The sequence below is a fragment of the Gouania willdenowi genome, chromosome 13 (genome assembly GCF_900634775.1).
Source record: "Gouania willdenowi chromosome 13, fGouWil2.1, whole genome shotgun sequence".
In the NCBI taxonomy this organism is placed as follows: domain Eukaryota; kingdom Metazoa; phylum Chordata; class Actinopteri; order Blenniiformes; family Gobiesocidae; genus Gouania; species Gouania willdenowi.
Genome location: NC_041056.1, coordinates 19,185,028 through 19,212,254, shown reverse-complemented (window position 1 = coordinate 19,212,254; position 27,227 = coordinate 19,185,028). Strand labels below are relative to the sequence as shown.

The following is a 27,227-nucleotide window of genomic DNA, read 5'->3' as shown; positions in this document are numbered from 1 at the left end:
AAAGCCTTTGCTTTTTCCTTCACTTTTTCTTTAAACAACAGTTCATTTAGAAAAAAAAAAATCTCTTTTAAAAGATTGACTTGCTTGTGCACACACACGTGCACGCTTGCTTTAAGGCCACATTACACATACCTAATAAATGCTGGTGCTCAGAATTTTATTATACATTTTTGCAATAGTCTGGCAATGTCACATTTTTTGTCTGAACATGTGAAACATTGAACCATTAATAAAATGAAATTAAACAGCAGGAGAATTCATTTATATAAATACATATATAAATCTCTGTCAAATTCAAAGGTGACAGGTGCAGTAGTACAAATATAGAATTTCTGCTTTACACTTTACACGATAGCATTGGGTACAGTATATGGTTCCCTGCATATCACATTGTGTGTGTGAGAATGTGTTCGATACTATAACTCTGTGCACATGTAGAGTGTGTGTGTGTGCGTGCTTGTGTGTGTGTGTTGAGGTTCATTCATGTTGCCTCTGTCAGAGCCGGGTCTGTCGGTCTGTGCAGTTGTTTGAGGTGTGCTGTGATTGGTCAGAATTGGAGATGACAATCTCCTCCTTCCTAAGCGCTTCCAGTTCAGTTCCTCCGTTAGTGACGGCGTCCATAGCGCTGCGTTCCTCCTTCTTCAGCTGTCGACTCAGCAGAATGAAGCCTGGGATGCACACGATGAAGGAGACGGTTCTCAAGCTGAGGGTCAGGCCTAAGTATGCTATCCTGAGGAGAAAAACAACTATCAGCCAAAACATTAGGACCATTGAGAAGTGAAGAGAAACACAGGTGTCATTTCTGGTGTATAAATGTGTGATTGAGTTTGGTCCAGAATCCATCAGTGAGCTGTTAGTCAAGTTTGAACCCAGTATGGTACAGATAGTGGAGCCCAGAGTTCACAAATCTACGGACACAGGTCAGATAGTGGAGCCCAGAGTTCACACATCGATGGACCATACCTGTTAAGTAACCCGTTTTGGACGGGAAACTCCTGTATTTTACCCCACTTTCCCGCCATGAGTATTTTTCAGGAAATATCCCATCTTTTAATGTAATAATAATTAAAAGATAAATTAAAAAAAAAAAAAACATTCCTCTGCCTTTATATATAATATATGAGGGATACTGGAGCTTGGTTGGGTTAGTAAGACAACTCGTAGCGGGCGCCAGAACATTTCCTTTATTTTCAAATCAGAAACTTGTCAGGTATGCTATGGAGAAAGTTCACCCCAAAGCTCATTGGTAGAGTACATGTACAGTATGAGGCCCTGGGATCAAACCCTGGCATCTTAAAGAAAAAGCTTTCTATGGCAAGTTCAGTTTTTATATCTTACTATAGCCTTACCTCTGATTTGAGGCGTTTGTCACTTTTTTCTCATTTTTCATCCCTTACTGCATTTTTGTGCACGACAATTGATATAGCTCAGTGGTAAAGTGCATGCTTTGTAAGTGTAAGGTCTAGGGTTCAATCCATGGCATCACCGTGAATTAACATTCTGATGCAAGTTCTGTTTGTAGGGCTTGTTAAGACTTTACCTCTGATTTGTGGTGTTTGGCACTTTTTTCTCATTTCTCATGACTTCCTGCATTTTTGCCACAGTTTAAGTGTGCACATCATATTTGCACTAGTTTATAATATCTTGTGATAGCATTATCTCAGAAAAAAAAATCTAAAGTTTTTCCATTTTTATGCCTTACTATAGCCTTACCTCTAATTTGGGGTGTTTGTCACTTTTTTCTAATTTCTCATGCCTTGCTGCATTTTTGCCACAGTTTAAGTGTGCTCATCATATTTGCACTAGTTTATAGTATCTTGTGATAGCATTATCTCAGAAAAAAAAAATCTAAAGTTTTTTCATTTTTATGCCTTACCTCTGATTTGGGGTGTGTGTCGCTTTTTTCTAATTTCTCATGCCTTGCTGCATTTTTGCCACAGTTTAAGTGTGCTCATCATATTTGCACTAGTTTATAGGGTCTTGTGATAGCCTTATCTCAGAAAAAAAAATCCGAAGTTTTTCCATTTTTATGCCTTACTATAGCCTTACCTCTGATATGGGGTGTGTGTCGCTTTTTTCTAATTTCTCATGCCTTGCTGCATTTTTGCCACAGTTTAAGTGTGCGCATCATATTTGCACTAGTTTATAGGGTCTTGTGATAGCCTTATCTCAGAAAAAAAAATCTAAAGTTTTTCCATTTTTATGCCTTACTATAGCTTTACTTCTGATTTGAGGCGTTTGTCACTTTTTTCACATTTTTCATGCCTTACTGCATTTTTGTGCACGACAATTGATATAGCTCAGTGGTAAAGTGCATGCTTTGTAAGTGTAAGGTCTAGGGTTCAATCCATGGCATCACCGTGAATTAACATTCTGATGCAAGTTCTGTTTGTAGGGCTTGTTAAGACTTTACCTCTGATTTGTGGTGTTTGGCACATTTTTCTCATTTCTCATGACTTCCTGCATTTTTGCCACAGTTTAAGTGTGCACATCATATTTGCACTAGTTTATAATATCTTGTGATAGCATTATCTCAGAAAAAAAAATCTAAAGTTTTTCCATTTTTATGCCTTACTATAGCCTTACCTCTAATTTGGGGTGTTTGTCACTTTTTTCTCATTTTTCATGCCTCAATGCATTTTTGCCACAGTTTAAGTGGGCTCATCATATTTACACTAGTTTATAGGGTCTTGTGATAGCCTTATCTCAGAAAAAAAAAATCCAAAGTTTTTCCATTTTTATGCCTTGGGGTGTGTGTCGCTTTTTTGTAATTTCTCATGCCTTGCTGCATTTTTGCCACAGTTTAAGTGTGCTCATCATATTTGCACTAGTTTATAGGGTCTTGTGATAGCCTTATCTCAGAAAAAAAAATCTAAAGTTTTTCCATTTTTATGCCTTACTATAGCTTTACTTCTGATTTGAGGCGTTTGTCACTTTTTTCTCATTTTTCATCCCTTACTGCATTTTTGTGCACGACAATTGATATAGCTCAGTGGTAAAGTGCATGCTTTGTAAGTGTAAGGTCTAGGGTTCAATCCATGGCATCACCGTGAATTAACATTCTGATGCAAGTTCTGTTTGTAGGGCTTGTTAAGACTTTACCTCTGATTTGTGGTGTTTGGCACTTTTTTCTCATTTCTCATGACTTCCTGCATTTTTGCCACAGTTTAAGTGTGCACATCATATTTGCACTAGTTTATAATATCTTGTGATAGCATTATCTCAGAAAAAAAAATCTAAAGTTTTTCCATTTTTATGCCTTACTATAGCCTTACCTCTAATTTGGGGTGTTTGTCGCTTTTTTCTAATTTCTCATGCCTCAATGCATTTTTGCCCCAGTTTAAGTGTGCACATCATATTTGCACTAGTTTATAATATCTTGTGATAGCATTATCTCAGAAAAAAAAATCTAAAGTTTTTCCATTTTTATGCCTTACTATAGCCTTACCTCTGATTTGGGGTGTGTGTCGCTTTTTTCTAATTTCTCATGCCTCAATGCATTTTTGCCCCAGTTTAAGTGTGCTCATCATATTTGCACTAGTTTATAGGGTCTTGTGATAGCACTATCTCAGAAAAAAAAATCTAAAGTTTTTCCATTTTTTTGCCTTACATATAGCCTTACCTCTAATTTGGGGTGTTTGTCACTTTTTTCTCATTTTTCATGCCTCAATGCATTTTTGCCACAGTTTAAGTGTGCTCATCATATTTGCACTAGTTTATAGTATCTTGTGATAGCATTATCTCAGAAAAAAAAAATCTAAAGTTTTTCCATTTTTATGCCTTACTATAGCCTTACCTCTGATATGGGGTGTTTGTCACTTTTTTTTTCTCATTTTTCATGCCTTGCTGCATTTTTGCCACAGTTTAAGTGTGCTTATCATATTTGCACTAGTTTATAGTATCTTGTGATAGCATTATCTCAGAAAAAAAAATCTAAAGTTTTTCCATTTTTATGCCTTACTATAGCCTTACCTCTGATTTGGGGTGTGTGTCGCTTTTTTCTAATTTCTCATGCCTTACTGCATTTTTGCCCCAGTTTAAGTGTGCTCATCATATTTGCACTAGTTTATAGGGTCTTGTGATAGCACTATCTCAGAAAAAAAAAATCTAAAGTTTTTCCATTTTTTTGCCTTACTATAGCCTTACCTCTGATATGGGGTGTTTGTCACTTTTTTTTCTCATTTTTCATCCCTTGCTGCATTTTTGCCACAGTTTAAGTGTGCTTATCATATTTGAACTAGTTTATAGGGTCTTGTGATAGCCTTATCTCAGAAAAAAAAATCCAAAGTTTTTCCATTTTTATGCCTTACTATAGCCTTACCTCTGATTTGGGGTGTGTGTCGCTTTTTTCTCATTTTTCTTGCCTAACTGCATTTTTGCCCCAGTTTAAGTGTGCTCATCATATTTGCACTAGTTTATAGGGTCTTGTGATAGCATTATCTCAGAAAAAAAAATCTAAAGTTTTTCCATTTTTATGCCTTACTATATATAGCCTTACCTCTAATTTGGGGTGTTTGTCACTTTTTTCTCATTTTTCATGCCTCAATGCATTTTTGCCACAGTTTAAGTGTGCTCATCATATTTGCACTAGTTTATAGTATCTTGTGATAGCATTATCTCAGAAAAAAAAAATCTAAAGTTTTTCCATTTTTATGCCTTACTATAGCCTTACCTCTAATTTGGGGTGTTTGTCGCTTTTTTCTCATTTTTCACACCTTGCTGCAATTTTGCCACAGTTTAAGTGTGCTCATCATATTTGCACTAGTTGATAGGGTCTTGTGATAGCCTTATCTCAGAAAAAAAAATCCAAAGTTTTTCCATTTTTATGCCTTACTATAGCCTTACCTCTGATTTGGGGTGTGTGTCGCTTTTTTTCTCATTTTTCTTGCCTTGCTGCAATTTTGCCACAGTTTAAGTGTGCTCATCATATTTGCACTAGTTAATAGGGTCTTGTGATAGCATTATCTCAGAAAAAAAAATCTAAAGTTTTTCCATTTTTATGCCTTACTATAGCCTTACCTCTGATTTCTGGTGTTTGGCACTTTTTTCTAATTTCTCATGCCTTGCTGCATTTTTGCCACAGTTTAAGTGTGCTCATCATATTTGCACTAGTTTATAGTATCTTGTGAGAGCATTATCTCAGAAAAAAAAACCTAAAGTTTTTCCATTTTTATGCCTTACTATAGCTTTACCTCTGATATGGGGTTTGTCACTTTTTTCTCATTTTTCACACCTTGCTGCAATTTTGCCACAGTTTAAGTGTGCTCATCATATTTGTACTAGTTTATAATATCTTGTGATAGCACTATCTCAGAAAAAAAAATCTAAAGTTTTTCCATTTTTTTGCCTTACATATAGCCTTACCTCTAATTTGGGGTGTTTGTCACTTTTTTCTCATTTTTCATGCCTCAATGCATTTTTGCCACAGTTTAAGTGTGCTCATCATATTTGCACTAGTTTATAGTATCTTGTGATAGCATTATCTCAGAAAAAAAAAATCTAAAGTTTTTCCATTTTTATGCCTTACTATAGCCTTACCTCTGATATGGGGTGTTTGTCACTTTTTTTTTCTCATTTTTCATGCCTTGCTGCATTTTTGCCACAGTTTAAGTGTGCTTATCATATTTGCACTAGTTTATAGTATCTTGTGATAGCATTATCTCAGAAAAAAAAATCTAAAGTTTTTCCATTTTTATGCCTTACTATAGCCTTACCTCTGATTTGGGGTGTGTGTCGCTTTTTTCTAATTTCTCATGCCTTACTGCATTTTTGCCCCAGTTTAAGTGTGCTCATCATATTTGCACTAGTTTATAGGGTCTTGTGATAGCACTATCTCAGAAAAAAAAAATCTAAAGTTTTTCCATTTTTTTGCCTTACTATAGCCTTACCTCTGATATGGGGTGTTTGTCACTTTTTTTTCTCATTTTTCATCCCTTGCTGCATTTTTGCCACAGTTTAAGTGTGCTTATCATATTTGAACTAGTTTATAGGGTCTTGTGATAGCCTTATCTCAGAAAAAAAAATCCAAAGTTTTTCCATTTTTATGCCTTACTATAGCCTTACCTCTGATTTGGGGTGTGTGTCGCTTTTTTCTCATTTTTCTTGCCTAACTGCATTTTTGCCCCAGTTTAAGTGTGCTCATCATATTTGCACTAGTTTATAGGGTCTTGTGATAGCATTATCTCAGAAAAAAAAATCTAAAGTTTTTCCATTTTTATGCCTTACTATATATAGCCTTACCTCTGATTTGGGGTGTTTGTCACTTTTTTCTCATTTTTCATGCCTCAATGCATTTTTGCCACAGTTTAAGTGTGCTCATCATATTTGCACTAGTTTATAGTATCTTGTGATAGCATTATCTCAGAAAAAAAAAATCTAAAGTTTTTCCATTTTTATGCCTTACTATAGCCTTACCTCTAATTTGGGGTGTTTGTCGCTTTTTTCTCATTTTTCACACCTTGCTGCAATTTTGCCACAGTTTAAGTGTGCTCATCATATTTGCACTAGTTGATAGGGTCTTGTGATAGCCTTATCTCAGAAAAAAAAATCCAAAGTTTTTCCATTTTTATGCCTTACTATAGCCTTACCTCTGATTTGGGGTGTGTGTCGCTTTTTTTCTCATTTTTCTTGCCTTGCTGCAATTTTGCCACAGTTTAAGTGTGCTCATCATATTTGCACTAGTTAATAGGGTCTTGTGATAGCATTATCTCAGAAAAAAAAATCTAAAGTTTTTCCATTTTTATGCCTTACTATAGCCTTACCTCTGATTTCTGGTGTTTGGCACTTTTTTCTAATTTCTCATGCCTTGCTGCATTTTTGCCACAGTTTAAGTGTGCTCATCATATTTGTACTAGTTTATAATATCTTGTGATAGCATTATCTCAGAAAAAAAAATCTAAAGTTTTTCCATTTTTATGCCTTACTATAGCCTTACCTCTAATTTGGGGTGTTTGTCACTTTTTTCTCATTTTTCATGCCTCAATGCATTTTTGCCACAGTTTAAGTGTGCTCATCATATTTGCACTAGTTTATAATATCTTGTGATAGCATTATCTCAGAAAAAAAAATCTAAAGTTTTTCCATTTCTATGCCTTACTATAGCCTTACCTCTGATTTGGGGTGTGTGTCGCTTTTTTTCTCATTTCTCATGCCTTGCTGCATTTTTGCCACAGTGTAATTGTGCTCATCATATTTGCACTAGTTTATAGGGTCTTGTGATAGCATTATCTCAGAAAAAAAAATCCAAAGTTTTTCCACTTTTATGCCTTACTATAGCCTTACCTCTGATTTGGGGTGTTTGTCACTTTTTTCTCATTTTTCATGCCTCAATGCATTTTTGCCCTAGTTTAAGTGTGCTCATAATATTTGCACTAGTTTATAGTATCTTGTGATAGCATTATCTCAGAAAAAAAAATCTAAAGTTTTTCCATTTTTATGCCTTACTATAGCTTTACTTCTGATTTTGGGTGTTTGTCACTTTTTTCTCATTTTTCATGCCTCACTGCATTTTCGTGCAAAACAATTGATATAGCTCAGTGGTAAAGTGCATGCTCTGCAAGTGTAAGGTCTAGGGTTCAATCCATGGCATCACCGTGAATTAACATTCTGATGCAAGTTCTGTTTGTAGGGCTTGTTAAGACTTTACCTCTGATTTGTGGTGTTTGGCACTTTTTTCTCATTTCTCATGACTTCCTGCATTTTTGCCACAGTTTAAGTGTGCACATCATATTTGCACTAGTTTATAATATCTTGTGATAGCATTATCTCAGAAAAAAAATCTAAAGTTTTTCCATTTTTATGCCTTACTATAGCCTTACCTCTAATTTGGGGTGTTTGTCACTTTTTTCTTATTTTTCATGCCTCAATGCATTTTTGCCACAGTTTAAGTGTGCTCATCATATTTGCACTAGTTTATAGGGTCTTGTGATAGCACTATCTCAGAAAAAAAAAATCTAAAGTTTTTCCATTTTTATGCCTTACTATAGCCTTACCTCTGATTTGTGGTGTTTGGCACTTTTTTCTCATTTCTCATGACTTCCTGCATTTTTGCCACAGTTTAAGTGTGCACATCATATTTGCACTAGTTTATAGGGTCTTGTGATAGCATTATCTCAGAAAAAAAAAATCTAAAGTTTTTCCATTTTTATGCCTTACTATAGCCTTACCTCTGATATGGGGTTTGTCACTTTTTTCTCATTTTTCACACCTTGCTGCAATTTTGCCACAGTTTAAGTGTGCTCATCATATTTGCACTAGTTGATAGGGTCTTGTGATAGCCTTATCTCAGAAAAAAAAATCCAAAGTTTTTCCATTTTTATGCCTTACTATAGCCTTACCTCTGATTTGGGGTGTGTGTCACTTTTTTTCTCATTTTTCTTGCCTTGCTGCAATTTTGCCACAGTTTAAGTGTGCTCATCATATTTGCACTAGTTAATAGGGTCTTGTGATAGCATTATCTCAGAAAAAAAAATCTAAAGTGTTTCCATTTTTATGCCTTACTATAGCCTTACCTCTGATTTCTGGTGTTTGTCACTTTTTTCTAATTTCTCATGACTTGCTGCATTTTTGCCACAGTTTAAAGTGGTAAAGTGCATGCTCTGCAAGTGTAAGGTCTAGGGTTCAATCCATGGCATCACCGTGAATTAACATTCTGATGCAAGTTCTGTTTGTAGGGCTTGTTAAGACTTTACCTCTGATTTGTGGTGTTTGGCACTTTTTTCTCATTTCTCATGACTTCCTGCATTTTTGCCACAGTTTAAGTGTGCACATCATATTTGCACTAGTTTATAATATCTTGTGATAGCATTATCTCAGAAAAAAAATCCAAAGTTTTTCCATTTTTATGCCTTACCTCTGATTTGGGGTGTGTGTCGCTTTTTTTCTCATTTTTCTTGCCTTGCTGCAATTTTGCCACAGTTTAAGTGTGCTCATCATATTTGCACTAGTTAATAGGGTCTTGTGATAGCATTATCTCAGAAAAAAAAATCTAAAGTGTTTCCATTTTTATGCCTTACTATAGCCTTACCTCTGATTTGTGGTGTTTGGCACTTTTTTCTAATTTCTCATGACTTGCTGCATTTTTGCCACAGTTTAAGTGTGCTCATCATATTTGCACTAGTTTATAATATCTTGTGATAGCATTATCTCAGAAAAAAAAATCTAAAGTTTTTCCATTTTTATGCCTTACTATACCTTACCTCTGATTTGGGGTGTGTGTCGCTTTTTTTCTCATTTTTCTTGCCTTACTGCAATTTTGCCCCAGTTTAAGTGTGCTCATCATATTTGCACTAGTTAATAGGGTCTTGTGATAGCATTATCTCAGAAAAAAAAATCATGCCTTACTATATAGCCTTACCTCTGATTTGTGGTGTTTGGCACTTTTTTCTAATTTCTCATGACTTGCTGCATTTTTGTGCAAAACAATTGATATAGCTCAGTGGTAAAGTGCATGCTTTGCAAGTGTAAGGTCTAGGGTTCAATCCATGGCATTACCGTGAATTAACATTCTGATGCAAGTTCTTTGTAGGGCTCGTTAAGACCTTGTGACCTTTGTGGTATTTGTCACTTTTTCTCATTTTCCACTTTTTTCTCATTATTCATGCCTTACTGCATTTTTGCCACAGTTTAAGTGTGCACATCATATTTGCACTAGTTTATAATATCTTGTGATAGCATTATCTCAGAAAAAAAAATCTAAAGTTTTTCCATTTTTATGCCTTTGTCTAGGTCTAGGGTTCAATCCAAGGCATCACCGTGAATTAACATTCTGATGCAACTTCTTTGTAGGGCTCGTTAAGACCTTGTGACCTTTGTGGTATTTGTCACTTTTTCTCATTTTCCACTTTTTTCTCATTATTCATGCCTTACTGCATTTTTGCCCCAGTTTAAGTGTGCTCATCATATTCGCACTAGTTTATAGGGTCTTGTGATAGTCCTGAAAAGATAACGTTCTAACATCCTTTTTGACAAAGTCAAACATTTAGTAACTCCAAACTGATAAAATATAAAAGCTGAAACAGAAATAAAATATTTCTTTCTTTCTTTTTTAACATAAATCTCTAAATTTCCACTTTTTGTTGTTTAAGTTCAAACTTTTGTCGCAATATTAAATGCAATAAACAGCGAAGTGTGAAAAATACCACCCATGCATCAAAAAACAAATCATCAAAAAACAAATCATCAAAAAACAGAACTGGATGAGATATTACAAAACTATAAAAATAAAGTAAAAATAACTTACTGACCACATTTCTCACCAAAAAATACCCACGCGTAGTCATTGTGTCCAGTTTCACTGGATTTATCAGTGTGACGTAGTGACAGTCCTACCTGTAGGCAGTAGTGTTGTAGATCCTACAGGCACCTAGACCTCCACATCTCTTCTGACCCCATTTAAGGCAGGTGGTGTCAATGATCGCACCAAAGTAGATGGGTGCTGGGATCCCGGCTGCAGGATCAAACATTGTATTACACCTCTGAGAGTAGGAAACAAGCCATGTGATTGCAGAGAATGTCAAAGAGTCACATTTTCTTTCATCACTGACATTCACATGTTTATTCTGCAGCACATTTACACAAAGACATGTTTTTTTTTTTGTTTTTTAACCCATTGCAACCCAACACTTACCAAGTGTACGAGTGGCCAGAGCATGAAAACCCAAAGCCAGAGATTTCAGCTGTGGTTTGATGCACCTGTGCAAAAAAAAGATATGGCTTTCAAGAGCAAAATAATCACAAAAGTCTGTAAAACTTTTTTTTTTTTTTTTTTCTAAAGTTTGGTTGATACAAAATTGGCCAGATAAATGTAAACAAAATCCCAGTAAAATCCCAGAACCAGGATGGATGGATGGTTATTAACATATTATAAACATGGTTGGTTGTGTTTTTTACTTCATCTCAGCAGACAAAGATATGAGAGAGAAAAATAGGAAAGGGCTTGAATGAAAGGCCTTTTTTATTGTACAGTGGTAAATCTGCCAGCAGAGGCCGCTGTTGTGCAGAACATTTGATCAAGTATCCCATTAAATTCTAATATAATCAATCTTTTCCTCATGAATCAGATCTCACTAATTCATATATTCACTTCATCTCATTCATGTTCCTTAAACATTTCAGGACTCCCAGAAAAAAGCTCACAGTAAATACTTTTCTCCTCACAACAATTTGACTTTAAATAGTTAAAATCCATTTTCTGAAAATATAATCATCCACTTCATATTATCCTACATGGTCTAAAGTGTGTGATTTAGAAATGTGGGGCAAAAATTAGAGAACAGGTTAACACGCAAACTTCAGAGGGAGGCAGGAGTCACTCTGCTTTTATACGAGCACATTTGAATTTGAATGTATTGATTATTTAAAAGGGACAATGCACATTAATAAACAGACACGCTGTAAATGAGCCAGAGTTCACCAGACGAGGCTCGTTTTCATCTGGTGTCCCTGGTCAAATTTTAAAAAGCCACGTAAAAGCTATTAAAAAATATAGAGAGAATACAATATGACAAAAGAGACGTTATGACAAATAACAAAATATTACTGATAAAGCAAAGCACCAGGCCAGGACTAACGCTCTCAGAGTTGTCACACAGTAAATTACAACAGGAACACAATTCAAACTAAATAGTTCATCCATACTTCAAAAACAAATCAATTAAATGACATAAACATCTGACCTGATGAGCAGCATGTAGCCTGGTGTCCCTCCCAGAGAGATGATGAAGGAAGTGATGACAGACAGAGCCAGGAAGTAGGGGAACATGTTGTCACAGTCGTCCTTGTGAAGGCACTGACCTGTACTGGCCGTGAAGTTTCCAGCCACGCCCACACAGCTACAGTTAGAGAACACCTGCACACACACACACAGACACACGTGCGCGCTTACTCACTGTGGACGGACACACAAGACGTGTCCCGATCTGATATCGATATCGGGTATTGATCAGATATCAGCCTGAACACAAATATCGGATATCGGATATTGAATTCAAATTTCAGATTTCTTATCTTTCTTTTTTTTTTTGCAATTCATTTTTTATTTTTTTTATTTCATTAAATTGTAGAATACTTTATATGTTAAAATGTATGTAACCAAGTGGTTAATAATAAATGGGTCAGTTTTTCTCATACCGACTGTTGGTGAATATTGTTCTCTGTTTGAGTGACATCACTTGATCAAACCTTTTCTAACATTCCACACTACAAAATAAGTAATTATTATTTTTTTATGGAAAAAAAAAGTGATAAAAGTATGTATGATTCAAGCTGATATCGTATTGGATCAATATTGGTATTGGACGATACGCGAGGCTGCAATATCGGCATCATATCGGGAATAAAATAGTTGTATCGGGACATCCCTAACGCACGCACGCACACGCACGCACACACACTTACTGTGTTTTTCCCTGAGCCAGAAGAGGCAGTGCAGCCAGCGAGACATGGAGAAACATAAGTGATGCCATTCTCTCCACAGACGGGGTCCCAGTCGCTCAGTGAACAGAAGCAGCCTGAGTAACATGATGTGACCGCCGAGTGTTGGTCGTACGAGATCTCATCCAAGCTGCAGAAGACAGAGAGAAAACCATTCTCTTATATAAAGAGTTCACCTTTAAGTATTCATCAACAATGCAAATGACATTGAATCAAGTCAAGTAACAGGTACAGTGAGTGCTCTGTAATCCCACACTAACCATCGTTCACTAGAAGGCGATAGGGAGCTCAGCACAATTGCAAAGTTCCAGAGCCCCTCCCACCACAACCTAAATCTCAGATAGTTTTAAAGCAGTTCAACATTCAAGTTAAAAGTGAGCTTAACCCTAGAACACTCTCACTAAAACACCATCACTAACACTTAACTGATATATTATACCTAATAATACCAGAATTACTGAAAAAATAGTAATGTAAGAACAAAAAATAGTTGGAGTAGTGGAACATTCACACTAGTGATCGACCAATTTAATCAGACGATTTTTGCGTGTTTTACGTCTATAGGCATCGGCCGATACACTTTATAAACAGAGCGGCTGCTACAGCGCGACGTGTTGCTGCAGACAGAGTGCAGAGAGCAGAGCCCCTCCCCCCACTAGTTCTTCAATCACAACGGCAAGTTTTAAACTTTCAAAGCATCTTTTAACTGTTGAACTTAGCGGTTGTTGTTCCGTGGGTCGACGTGTTGTGTCACACTTTTAGTTCACGAGCAGCTGCTGGAGGTTTGACGTGTGTGCGCGTGTGTGTGCGTGCGCGTGTGAGAGAAGCAGTTTACTACTTGTTTGAATATTTATTCCTGTTAATGTTGATGCAATTTAGAACAGAAACTTGAACAGTTTGTTGCTTAACGCGCATCTGACATCACGTTCTTTTCCTCTGCTAATTTATGTTCTGGGGTTGTGTTGGAATGGACTATTATTCATGGTTTCTTTTTGTGTTTAATACTATAATTATATATATATTTAAACTCAATAATCCTGTTAATAAAATATATCTTCAGTCAGGCCAATTTTTGTCTAAACTATTTTCAGGACAAGGACGAACAGTTTTTTTTCATAATATTTCATGAGATGTCTTACTTTATTTTTTTTACTTTTTCACCTGTTTTTTTTATTATTTGTTAAATATTTTTTACTTGGTGTTGTTCTACCTCACCTTTGAGTGAGTTAGAACAATAAATGTTCCTTTTTTTTTTTTAAATTGAGACTTGTACCATTTGTTGTCTTCATTGTGTAATTTTTGTGATGTAAATTGAGGGAACAAAAGTAGTATCGGCTCCAAATATCGGCTCAAGAAAATCGGCTGACCCGTATCGGTCATTGGCTAAGGCTGATGGGGAAAAAAATCGGTATCAGCATCGGCCCTAAAAAACCCATATCGGTCGATCCCTAATTCACACCTTCTAAAACATCAGAGAAAATGCTGACGCTACCCCCGAAACCAAGACTCTGACAAAAACAACTTCATGAAAATAATGAAAATACATTTGCTCGGGTGAAAATTACTTGTTGATAGTGTTCTAGGGTTAAACAAGGACAAAGCTGTGAGCACTAGGGGTTTGCTTTTTTATCTCTTTGTTCTCTTTGACACCTATATTCTTTGTTTTGTGTAAATTGTTCTTATTTTAAAGTGTTTTTTTGTTACAGTAAAAGCCTGGCTAGGGACAAGGGCTGCAAATACAGAAGAATATGATTCCATTTCTAAGTGTTTATTCTATACAATAATAAATTATATATAGTTGTATTACTTCTATATCTTTCTATTGTATATATTCTATCCAGCATTTGTCTAAATAACCGCTGAATCTTACAACATCCACACAGACACAGATTTATTTTCTCCAAGTAAACTTATTTCAAATAACCTGTAAACAATACCATGATGTTGCTACATGATGTATACACACAATGCGCAACATTTACAGTAGTTAATTGTTGATTCGCCACTTTCTGCTGTGTTGCCAGATAAGGATGCAAACAAATATAAAAATAAAAATCTGGTTAAAAAAATGATCAATTATTCTATGTATTCATTATGAAAATTAAACTGAACATTTGTAATGTTTTGTCTAGTTTTTAGCTGACGGGCCAAAATATCAACAGTTTTTTTTATGTACATTTCCCAATATATCTAGCAACGTTCTATGAAATCAGATCTATTCGGTTGTCATTGTGTGGTTGGGCACACAGATAAGATGTGAGGGGCAAATTTCAAAGAATTACTTTTATTTTATTGCCTCGAACTAAAATGTTAACGTGAACAGATACTTCTTCTGCAACATCATGATCTCATGTTTCTTTTTCTAGCCATACCTTCAGACTGGTTTAAGACACTAATCGTTGAAGACAAACAACCTGATCTTCATCCAACCTTTGGATGCCAGAGCAGGGTTATTACTGAGAGTAATATGAGCTTTACCGAGCAATAGGAAGTTGAATATTTGATTAATCTCGTGCAGCGCTGGCTTTAAACTGCGTATCAGCTTCAGCACCATTACTGGAGCCTAATTAGCACGTTGCTTCTCCCCGACTGATTTTTATTTTATGTTGCCAGCAGTGTCACTTCTGTCGTTGCTCAGTTGTAGGATTGGCCAAACTGGGACAACCACCACAGAATGATTTTTTTTTTTAATTAGTGTGGGTTGTGTGTCTTTCTATTCCCTGCTGACTGGTTCCTATGTTTAACACAAGTTTGAAGAATCCAGCTCGGTTTGTTGACACTTCTCATGGGGTTTGTGTACACGCTGAGATGGTTTAAATTCATTTGGTGGCAATTTGGCTCAGATAAAGCTTCAAAGATGTGAAAGTGTACTTTCTTCAAGGAACTCATGAGCTCTCCTAAAGTTAAAGGTAACGCTTTACTTGAAGTTTTGTACATAAGGCTGACATTATGCTCTCACTAACTGTCATTAGCATGAATAAGGTGTCATGAAGGCTGTCAATAAGTGATTGTTTGTTACTGTAAGCCCTAACCCTTAACCCCTAACCCTAAATAACCCCACTAGATCCCTACATCTAATCCAAAAAATGCCAACATAGCTCTAAGGGTATCGTAATTGAGCAAAAAATGACACTTAATGACAGCCTTCATGACACTTTATTCATGCTAATGACAGATAATGAGAGCATAATGTCAGCCTTATGTATAAAACTTCGAGTAAAGTGTTACCAAATTAAATTGTGCTTTTATGCTAACTTCTGCTTGGTAAACGACCTGTTAGAGCCCCATATAACAATTGTAAAAATGTTTTTATAATAAAACCCAAAATGTAATAACTGTCCATTTTTGTAATGTTTTGACTGGAACATTTTGCCAGTAGAAATGCCAGTGTTCAAATACCAAAAAATGGAAAATAAAATATAAATAAAATATCTTTATATTGTGTGACAATTTTGAAAGTAAGTAATATGTTTGTGTGTGTGTGTGTGTATTTAATCAAAATCATACAAAGATATGACAAAATAATAATATTAACAGCAGCAATGGCTGGAAAACAGATTATTTGTTACTGTAATGTAGGAAAAGGGGTGGGACTAATACATTTATACTTCCACCCATTCCCTTTAGAACACAAAAAGTATGTGTATGCAGTAATATATGTATTTATTGTTCTGTTTTGTTTTTCTGGAGGGAAGCCATCTGCATCAATTATTTTGTTTATTGTAATATTGTTTCTTGTATAATTGCATTTGTTCAAAATAAAACTGTATATCATCAATGTTGTTACATTATGGGGCAGGCAAAAAAAAAATGTTCCCCTAATAGTGTGATAATAATATTACATTATAGAGTGAGTCACTGATTTATTGTTTAAAGGACTGTTTGGTTCAATGTAGAGAGTATATCATACACAAATGCATCTGCGTAAATATGTGTGTGTGTGTGTGGAGTGTACATATACATATATATCAAAAAGATTTAAGTTACATTATTGACCAGTTATTACATTTCAGGTTTTATTAAATTTTTTAAAATAACAATTCGGGTTTTGCTAAATGTAGGGCCGTTGTTACATATCTGGCTCTAAAATGGCCTCTTTAACTTACCCGTCATAAGGAAGCGTCACTCCGGCTACTTTGGCGTTCTCGCAGCTCATGGCGAAGAAGAACAGAGACAGGATGTAACCAATCAGTGAGGTGCTGAAGGCAAAGCGTGCTGCTCCCATGATGTTCAGCTTCAGCCTCTTCATCAGCAAACCTCCAGAGAACATGCCAAGAGCTACGGCAGGGATGTTGATAACCCCTGAGAGGAGAGAGTAAATACAACCCAACCAACAGTGAAGACAATACATTACCACATTACTACAATGGTATGGAGGACGAGGAGTGCCACGATTAATTAAATAAATACACCGTTTATTAATTAAGGTGTCAATAATTCATTAAATGTGTCAATAATTCATTAAATCCATTTTACGTTTCATTTTCATTCTGAAAAGTATGAAGTATAAATATTTCACTATTTATTTATTTATTTATTTCATGGTCTGGTACTGCAGCACTTCATGAATTTATTTTATCTGTCAAACTCGCTCGTCAAAGTCTATGGGGGCGGTTTCCCAACACTTGATTGGTTAGCTGCACATCAAGTCAAGCTAAATCGATCCCTGACAATGGATTGAGGCAGACCGAGTGAACATTATTCTGATACACTGGGTGGCGCTATTCATAGTTCCCGTGTGACGTCATCACGTCCGGTTTGTTGGTGTGTCCGCCATTTTTTTTTGTGGCAAAGTAAGTTATCGTTACGGACAAGGGATGCACCAAAATGAAAATTTGTGGCCTAAGCCGAATAAAATACAAACGCTGGGCCGAATACAGAATATCGAATGTCAAATATCGAATGCGGTTGTTAAGTTTTTCACTATTTTATTTTAATAGTCCATAAATAGCCTAGAAAAAATAGAAAAATGTTTTTGAAAAAAAATAAATGTTTATTGAATATTCTGACATTTTTTAGATATTCCAGTAGCCTTTGCTTTTCAAAAAAGTGAGCATTGCCCCTCCCTCCCCTGCAAACTCTGCGTATGGTGAAATGTCAAACAAAATGGCGGTCAGAAGTGAAAAACGCGTGTCGGCCAATATTGCGGGAACTATATATATAATCTGTACATTCGTTTTGTACTATATTCCTGCTTCTACACTGTCAGTCAAGGTCAAAAATCTCTCTCACCTGAACTCCCTGGAAAGTTCATGCTCTATTGTCGTAGCCATCACGACTGGAAAGAGTGAAGACCAAAGCAATGGATTTGGCTGGATTGATGTTAACCCCACTTCCACAGACTTTGACGGGAGAGTTTGACAAATAAAATTAATTCATGAAGTGCTGCAAAATTAAACCATATAATAAATAAATAAATAGTGACATATTTATACTTCATTCTTTTCAGAATAAAAATGAAATGCGAAATTGATTCAATTAATTTTCGACACATTTAATTAATTTTCGACATGTTTAATCAATCTTCGGCACATTTCATTTATTTCCGACACATTAATTAATTATTGACACTTTTATTTAATGATTGAACGTATTTATTTATTTAATTGTGGGACTCCTCATCCTCCATACAAGGGTACCACACAGAACAGCTCACGCTTCTCTTCGTTGTGTATATTTTAAAAAGCAAAGGAGCTGCAGCTAAAATCAAGGTGAACCAACTTGACCTTCAAAAAGGCTAATTCACCTATTGAGGTTGTAGGATGTGATTAATGTACATGAGGCGATGATCAATTCAGCACAATGACACATTACCCATCAGAAAGTTGGCCTTGGACGCAGACTGCCTGAAGTGCTGCTCGATGTACTTGGGCTTGTATGTTACCATGCCGATGAGAGAGTTGAGCTGGATGACTGTGACGCACAGGTAGATCAGGTACACAGGGTGTGTCAGCAGGCTTTTCAGGGTCGGGATGAAGTCTGAGCAAAGATAAATGAAATGTGATTAAGATCCATCACTCCATCCTTCAGTAGCAGTTAGGATCACTATTGCAGTGTTTTTCTACTTCTACATACATATTTTCATTGAAAAAAATCCAAAGGAACACCACCAACCAAAAATGTTAGAGGAATTCAACTTTATGGCCTATGTTAACAATATAAAGTCATTATTATCAAAGTGTATTGAATTACAATCAAATAAACACACAAAAAAAAAAAAATGTTTTTACATTTCATATGTCTTTTTTCTAATAAAAAGTGGAATTACCAATCTGGAGTCATTCTTAAGTGATTTGAACAGGAATCAAATCAACAACAATTTTTTTTAATCATCTTTCATATTTTGCATACTTGATACACGTCGTGGGAGGGACAAAAGTAAAGAAAAAAAAAACATTAAATATGATTAAAATTCAATTTTGTTTTTATTCATATGATATATCTTATTTTATATAATTTTATGTTATTCTTATATAATGTATAATATCTAAATATATTATTGTAAATATGTACAGTACAGTCTGTATCCTTAATACTTTCTATATTATTTTTCTATTTTTTTTATATCTATTCATATATAGCCTCTATTATTGTATAGTTTTTTTTTTTTTTATCTTCATTGCACTTTTTTGGAGGGTTTTTATTGCACTTTGTGCAGTAATGACAGTAATTTTCCCCATTGTGGGATCAATAAAGATAATCTACTCTATTATTATTATTATTATTATTATTATGTCTACGCTTTGGGACAGGGAGGGGCTCACAGCAGCACAATGGCATATTTACAGACACTAATTCATAAGTTTTCAAAAATGTTTTTTAGGACAACTAGGTGAAATTGAGTAATTGAGCAATGGTTGAAAACCCTGGACTATTGTACATAACTGTGAATTAATACATGTAACCAAAAGAGTTCAGTTTCCCAAACTGACACAAAACCCTTGTGAAATCTGTGGTTACCTTTGGCCATTTCTATAAAGCTCGTATGTTCGTCGGCTGGATATTTGTGCTTCAGGGACGGAGAGTGTTTGATGAAACTCGTCTGCTCCTGTGTGCACTTGTCTGACAGTCGTGTTCCCGCTACGGGCAGGGATCGTGGCAGAAACCAGAACGGGATGGCAGAGATGAGGGTGATGACCCCAGCTATGAGGTAGCCCAGCCACCAGGCCCCCACCCAGCGGGAGTCTGCTGGAGTGATGCTGATGGTTTCTGTGGCAGAGATACAGAGAGTGAAACGGTCACGTTAGGTTGGATTGTCTCTCATGTTTTATTTAAAGTGAGGTAGCAAATCTGAACTGTTGTAAAAATGTAATTATAAATTTAGATTCCCAGTCCGTGATGACCTCCTCTTATCTGTGTTTCCCTTCTCCTCTAACCTGGGCTGTGTTTGAAATGGCACCCTCCATACTACACACTGCAAACTCAATAAGTATATACTGTCTATTATATACTGTATGTATGTTTAGGATGATTAGAATAATGAGCGTTCCCGCTGAAGAATATTTCCAAGTTTTCCAAGATGCATTTCAAACCTACCACAAAAACCTGAAGCGCACCAATGCTAAATATCTCCGTTTATTCGCCACTTTTCAAAGTTCTGAAAACAATTTAAGTGCAAAAATGACCAAGTAGAATATCAACATGTGATCATTTGAATCATAAAACTCACTGGAACACATTTCATGCCGACATTTCGGAGAGTTTTGGAGACCCGCCATTGTGCTACTGACTAACCTTAACTTCAAAACAAGAGCCCTATTTACAAAAGCGAAGAGATGCTTTTGTTTTGAAAAGGGGATGTTTGATTTTTAGCTTGTTCCAGGACAAATTTACGTTTGGCTCGCAATGCAGAGCGGTTGAGTATGAGTAGTGTGTCCGCTTGTGTGCACACTTAAAAGATGTCTCGACATAGATTACATCCAGGTATTTCTCGCACACTTTCCATACTATCTATTATGAACGCACCTGCTCATTTTGACGTCAGGCTTAGTATTAGTTAGTATACGATTTCAAACACAGCCCTCACATACACTAATCAGTCATTACATTATCAGCAACACCTTATGACTGTCTATATAAGAGCAGGTAGTCTTAAGGTTAAGGTCCTCTATATATACTGTATATATCAGAAGCAGCAATCAGAGAAACAAAGTTTTTGTCTGGTTTCTTTGTTTTTGACCTCTTACTGCTGCTCGGTCTCTGTCTGTCACCTTTCCACATGGTTGTTTGTCCCCTCTGGCTCCCTGTAGCACTCTATTTGATTGCAGCCTGTCACAGGCCTTTGTCCTCCTGCTCCCTATGGCCAACCTCGGTCATCAGCTAATTGAGGTGGATCCTGAACACATGGCTCAGGTCATGAATTGTGCAGGGACTGGCTGAGCCCTGCCTGTAGCTGGATCTGATAACCTCATGCTTCACTTGTATGAACCAAAAGGTCACAGCTGATGTTCTGACCTCTAAAGGCAGGAGGACATCATCAGCCTGCTTCACTTATAAAACACTGTTGGACAGATTCATGAAAAGCACAGATAGAATGCTAAGGTTTAAAGAAAGCTACACAGGATGTAGTTTAAATCACATTCATAATGACATGACTTGCGTCTGAGAGAATTATGCTGCTCTTCTTTCCTGTAATATTATTCCTGTAAAACTATTCCACTCTATTTACAATTCTTTCAATCCAATCTACTCCACAGGTGCTACACTAAAAAAAAAAATAGTTTGACCAACTTAAAGGCACACCGCAGACTTTTTGACCTAAAGAGTTGACCCATATGAGTTATTTTAAATGATTCCTCAGGCCAATATACAGCACTTGACAGTATCAATGCTGCGAGCGGGGCTTCCCACTTGAAATACTAACTATGTAAGTTTGGAGGAGACGGACCGTCTTTCACCAGGTCATGTGACCTGGAGAATGCCTGGAGAACGTATCACTTTATGACAGTCACGTGACCACAGGCTCGGATCTATATACTGTAGTTCTACATGACGTCACAACATATGGGCATTTCCCGACCCGGTGCCATTGTTGTGGGCAGCTGAAACGAGTTTAGCCTCTGTTTACAGCCAAAACAGCACAATATGGTAGTTTCGTGTTGGGTTAAAGTTGCACTAATTGTTCTGATAGTTGAGTTAAATGTGGGTTCTTTAGTAAGGGAAGTCGGCAAGTCAGATCCGTAACTTCGGGATAAGGATTGGCTCTCAGGGCTGGGTTAGTCGGGCTAGAGTGAGAAGCAAGGCTGGGCTCGCGCCGCTGCTGGAGCCCCCTACTTCCTGGCCTTGTAGCCGTCGTCGGCCCCCTTTGCCTGGGACGGAGCGGACGGGCAACCCAGCGGTGTCTGGGGCTGAGTCTCGGCGGCGGCAACTCTGGACTTTACTATCATATAGTTATGACTTTTTTATCTCATAATTATGATTTTCTATCTCATAATTTTGACTTTCTTTCTCATAATTATGACTTTCTATCTCATAATTCTGACTTTCTTTTCATAATTATAACTTTCCTTGGTGATTTTTTTTTTTAGTGGCGGAAACGGACTTCCACATATAAGTTACTAAAACAAGCTTTGAAAGAAGTAGTTTTAAATCATCATCGCCATGCATGTTTAAATGTAATAAAATCAAGCTCACCCATTTTTACAAATCCAATGTCCACATAGATTTTGGCACAAAGGGAGCCTAATAGGTAACCAAACACAGGTCCAACCACTGAAATGGTCTGCACACAACCTAGAAACAAAACATCAAGAGTGAAACAACACAGTAAAAGAAAGTTGAGAATGCTTTAACATCTCCCATGAGTTCAATGCATTACTTTCTTTTTTTTTTTTTTACCAACATATAGTGCAGCATTTTCTTCAGAAGCAAAGTCATCTATGTAGGAGATCCCCAAAGGCTGAACGGGGGTCTCTCCGATCCCACGCAGGACATTTCCCAGAAGCACGTAGATCCACATGAACAGATTGGACTCACCTTCACAGCCTGAAAGAATAGTTGGAGAATGGATCTCTGCAGTGTGTGTGTGTGTGCGTGTGTGTGTGTGTGTGTGTGTGCGTGTGTGCGTGTAAAGTAAATTAGCGTGTCCGATTTCCCTGGTTTAATTCTATGGGACATGCACATGATAAATGTGTTTGTTGTTTGGTGTATTTTTCTGTAATGTATGTTTTTTGGAGTCATTATGTGTATTTTTTGTTTAATGTTTCTGTTGTCTTTTGTGCATATTTTGTATATTCATTGTTTTTTGTTGACATTGTAGTGTGATTCTGGAGTCATTTTGTGTATATTATATTTAGTTTTGTGTATTTTTAGTCAATTTCATATTTTCATTGTCATTTGGGTCATTGAGTCATTTCGTGTGTTTTTTTTAGCCTTTTTGTACATTTTTGTGCATTTCTGTCATCGTTTAGTGTACTTTTTGTATGAATATTGTTTGTTTTTTTTGCTTTATTCTACTCATTTAGTATATTTTATTATTATTTTATTATAAATACCTTATGTGTGGTGAGGGCGTGTTTTGAGATGTGTGTGTGTGTGTGTGTGTGTGTGTGTGTGTGTGTGTGTGTGTGTGTGTGTGTGTGTGTGTGTGATCCCTGACCTGCGGCTGGCACATGAGGCACTTTGCCAGCTTGTGTTCGGTCTACTGATGAGTCCACCCGACATGGAGCAGGATTAAAGCTTGAGTTCTGATCTCGCCGTACTGATGTTTCAAATTCATAACTGTTAACAAAAAAAAAAACCTAAAGGTTAAAATAAATAATTCAGTCATTTAAAAAGTGCTGAATGAGATTCTGAAGGGCTATAAGAACAAATACTTTAATATAATACTCCTACTGTATAACTATATTCATACTCCAAGGTCAAAAAGGTGAAATTATCAAAAAAATACATTAAAAAAATATTTAATCTCAAATATTGTAATGTGTGTAATGAAAAATGTGTGCTTGGATGTTTTTACTCACCGACCGATGATGAAGTGAGGCAGAGCGATGATGAAGGTGCCGATGGACATGAGCACACATCCCACAGCAATTATCTTTGGCCTGTGGAGCTTTGCCCCAAAGTAGCTGACGAAGGCGATCACCAATAGGTTACCTGAGAGAGACATTGTGATCACATCTCTGCTGCACACAGCAGCAACAGCACAAACACAGACAATGACTCAGTGCTTCCATATGTACATCTACTCTAATTCTTTTCACAAGTGCCTGTTCCAACAAACAACAATCTCCAGATCACGTGCAGAGAAACAAACATCATCTCAGTGGGGATTATATTTCAAACAGATATTAAAAAGAAATCAAAACGAGGAAAATATTTTTACAAAGTTGAGTTCGAAAATGAGTAGGAAGACTTAAAAAGTTGTTATTACTCCATAATTCATTGCAATGTTACTGTTACTTCCTATAGATCAGAGGTGTCAAAAGTATTCAATATTCTAGTTAAAGTATAGATACTTGAATTAAAAAATGACTCTGGTGAAAGTAAAAGTATTGAAGTTTCTCCCTTACTTGAGTAAAAGTTTTAAAAAAAGTACATGCTACTAAATGTACTTAAATACAAAGTAAAAAGTAAAACAAATGTCCCTTTAATAATTAGACAGGGTTTTATCTTTTATTTTTTTAAGAACTTGTAGAGAACTGGTACATGGAAATAAATTAAATCTGTTACCTTACAGTATTTAGCGCTCGTTATAGATAACTTTTGTAAATAAAATGTGTCAAGAAAAAAAGAAAAAAAAAAAAACTGCAAATGCTCAATTAAACCCAGAGCAGCTTTGAGTTTAACAATTTTAAAAACTTGAAAATATTAACTATAAAACTGAGGGACCTGTCTACTGCCAACATTTTCCATCTTTTTACGTCGTGACGTCATCTTCGAAGGTCTTAAAAGTAACGAGCTCATTTTTTTAAATGTAAAGAGTAGAAAGTACAGATATTAGTTTAAAAAAGTATGGAGTAAATGTAAAAAGTCACCAAAAAAAAATGATTACTCAAGTAAAGTACAGATACCAGAAAAAACTACTTAAGTATTTGTACTTCGTCACCTCTACTATAGATAATGAATATATTCAATATACAATATGCATTGATATATAATCAATTAACTACATACATACACATATACATCATCAACTTCATTACAATAAATACAATGGCAAGTACTACAAACAATTATTATAGAAATGTATATGAGAACTATAAATATATTACAGTTCACTACATCTACAGTATATACCTATTAATAACCAATGGACTTAATGAACAATATATAACCATAATTTGTCACCCTCATTACAATATGAGAATTAACTTATTAATTAATTAGCAAATAATAGTTTTGGAGGTACATATTAGAGATATAGATACGCTTTCAATTGTACATTGTATATAAGCAAAAAGAAATAATATGTTTAATATTCATCCATTGTTATTACAACCTTTCTTCCTCCTTGTACCTATTGAATATGTGTTTTTGAATGTGCTTTTGAAGTGATTAATATTATTATTTTGTTTAAATTGGTTATCTAATAAATCATTCCTGCATTTCACTTCACAGTTTGAAATAGTTTTTTAGTGAAATTTGAATTCTTGCCATGACCATCATTATTGCAGTTTTTTTATTGGATTAATTCTATAGATTCATAGCATGTGATTTAAAAAAAACAGAGGGTTTGTGTGATCCAAATATTCCTTATTATTGATCAGCCTGATTGTTTTTTATTGAAGTACTGTATGTATAAGGGCTGTAGATTAATTTTAAATGTAAAAGTCATATATGGAGTACTAGTGAGAAGTAAAGTGTGGACAGTGATTTACAATTCAAGAGATTTAAATAGAGTTTATGTGAGGTTTCCAACAGATAATCAAGATGTAACCTCTTTTAACATTGACTTTTAGGGTAATTTCCACTTTTTACAAGTACTTTTATAAGTAAGAAGCATCACATTCTCTACTATGAATAGTGTGGAGTAGTGTGCTTGATATCAAAGAGGGGAAAAATGAGCTTTACCCTGTGTTCCCGTACATGTTATTCAATAGGATGAGATTAAATCTTAGAACAAGCCCTGCGCTATTATTGGATGCATACAGTATGTGAGGTAGATGGAAGTAGGAAGTTTAAACTTTGATTTTTGCCTTTTACTGAGAAAAAAAATGTCATTTATTTTTGTCAAAAATAAGTCATCCACATTGTGTTGTGTTCTTACGTTGAGATTGGTTGCGTAAACCATGAATGGATTTATTTGACTAACATGTAACAATTAAAAGGCTGTGCATTTTAGTGCTTAGAGTTGTAGTAATAATGATAGAAATGTGTTGCCAATGTTAAGCTTTAAGAGCAATGCTGAACTTATTTTTTTACACACGTTTTTTTTCTTTCTTTTTAAACAACATACAGTATGTACGTATTAAAAGGAACAAATTGTACTTAATGTACAAAATGCTTGGTCCCCCCCATGGTTTTATATCTAGTATAGTATAGTTCCAAGCTGCCAGTGATTCATGCAGCGATGGTACATTTGTAAAAACACTCGAGCTCTAGTGGCTTATGTGAGCAGCATTAATCAATATCCATCTCCATCTTCATCTCTTCTTCTTTGTCTCTTTGCCTGCTCTCCATCCCTCTCATGTTCCCTACTCTTTTATTTGCTTCTCCTTTCCTTTTTTACTTTGACCTGCTCTGCCGCTGCGTTACCCTGGCAACAAGCCTATAGCGAATGCTTGTTGTCTCGGCCACACGAGAGAAGACGATATGGTGGAGTGTTAGACTCAGACGGTGCCTGAGGTGTCAGTGTCTGTTCTTCCTCTGGCTAGAGATGAGAGAACAGTAAAGAGTACAGGAAGCGTGCACACACACACACACACACGCACACTGTTTCTTATCCAATACCACAAAAAACAAGGTCCCAAATAACTGTGACATAGTCAAATATTTAGTGTATATGAGGAATCTATTTTCTCTGCTTCACTTTTAGATCTTTCTATGCACGTTTGTCGTAATAAGGAATCAATCATGATTCATTCATGAAGCTTTTTATTTAATATAAACTCCTGGAACACAGCCTGTACTAACCCTCTGCTATGTGTGCAGTAGTAATCTCTCTCTGAAGCCATGGATCACTTCTGTTCCCTGTTGCTGACCTCAAACGCCTCTATTCACCTTATTCTTGGGAGTGACCAGGGGTGAACTGGGACTAAAATTCAGCCCTGGCATTTTGTGTCCAGACCAGTCCACTACATTATCAGCAACACCACGTTATTAAGTCAGTGATTCTCAACATGTGGCTCTTTATGTCTTAAGTTTAACTATCATTTCCCCAGAAAACCATAAAAGGAATAAACTTTTTAACCCCTTTTAAACTTTTTCCTTTGGCTATTTTGCAACTTCCTTTGTCCCATTTCAGCCCTTTTTTCAGACTTTAGCTACCGTTTGGCAATAAATATCGCTTTTTTCCTGTTTTTTGTCCATTTTTGCAAGTTATTTTTGACACTTTTATTCAATTTTCTTTTCTTTTTTACCCACTTTTCTTCCAATAAGCTAACTCTTGCTCAATAACTACCACTTGTTTCCTTTTTCCTCACATTTTGCCACTTTTTGTCCTTTTTCACGATGGCTCAACTAGTCTGGGACACCCGGCTGGTCTATCCTTCTATCCTATTCTGTTCGTCCTTCTCTTCACTAATCCAACCAGTCAAAGCGGATGTCTGCCACCTCTGAACCTGGTTCCGCTGGAGATTTCTTCCTATAAAAAAAGGGGAGTTTTTTCTTCCCACTGTCGCTAAATGCTTGTCCAT

At 36.0% G+C, this 27,227-nt stretch overlaps 1 protein-coding gene across 1 annotated transcript in view; it reads right to left on the bottom strand.

Annotated features, from left to right (window-relative positions):
- slco1c1 (solute carrier organic anion transporter family, member 1C1) overlaps positions 1-27,227 on the bottom strand; it is a 44,375-nt gene continuing 17,148 nt past the window's right edge. Inside the window, exons 4-15 of the mRNA XM_028465511.1 lie at positions 23,394-23,526; positions 23,030-23,151; positions 22,270-22,416; positions 22,066-22,164; positions 19,393-19,641; positions 18,247-18,411; positions 16,539-16,734; positions 12,397-12,562; positions 11,676-11,848; positions 10,628-10,692; positions 10,330-10,447; positions 1-730 (exon numbers count right to left, since the gene is read on the bottom strand). Of these exons, the coding sequence (XP_028321312.1) occupies positions 496-730; positions 10,330-10,447; positions 10,628-10,692; positions 11,676-11,848; positions 12,397-12,562; positions 16,539-16,734; positions 18,247-18,411; positions 19,393-19,641; positions 22,066-22,164; positions 22,270-22,416; positions 23,030-23,151; positions 23,394-23,526 (1,868 nt within the window). The 3' untranslated portion in view covers positions 1-495. The remainder of the gene's footprint in view (positions 731-10,329; positions 10,448-10,627; positions 10,693-11,675; positions 11,849-12,396; positions 12,563-16,538; positions 16,735-18,246; positions 18,412-19,392; positions 19,642-22,065; positions 22,165-22,269; positions 22,417-23,029; positions 23,152-23,393; positions 23,527-27,227) is intronic.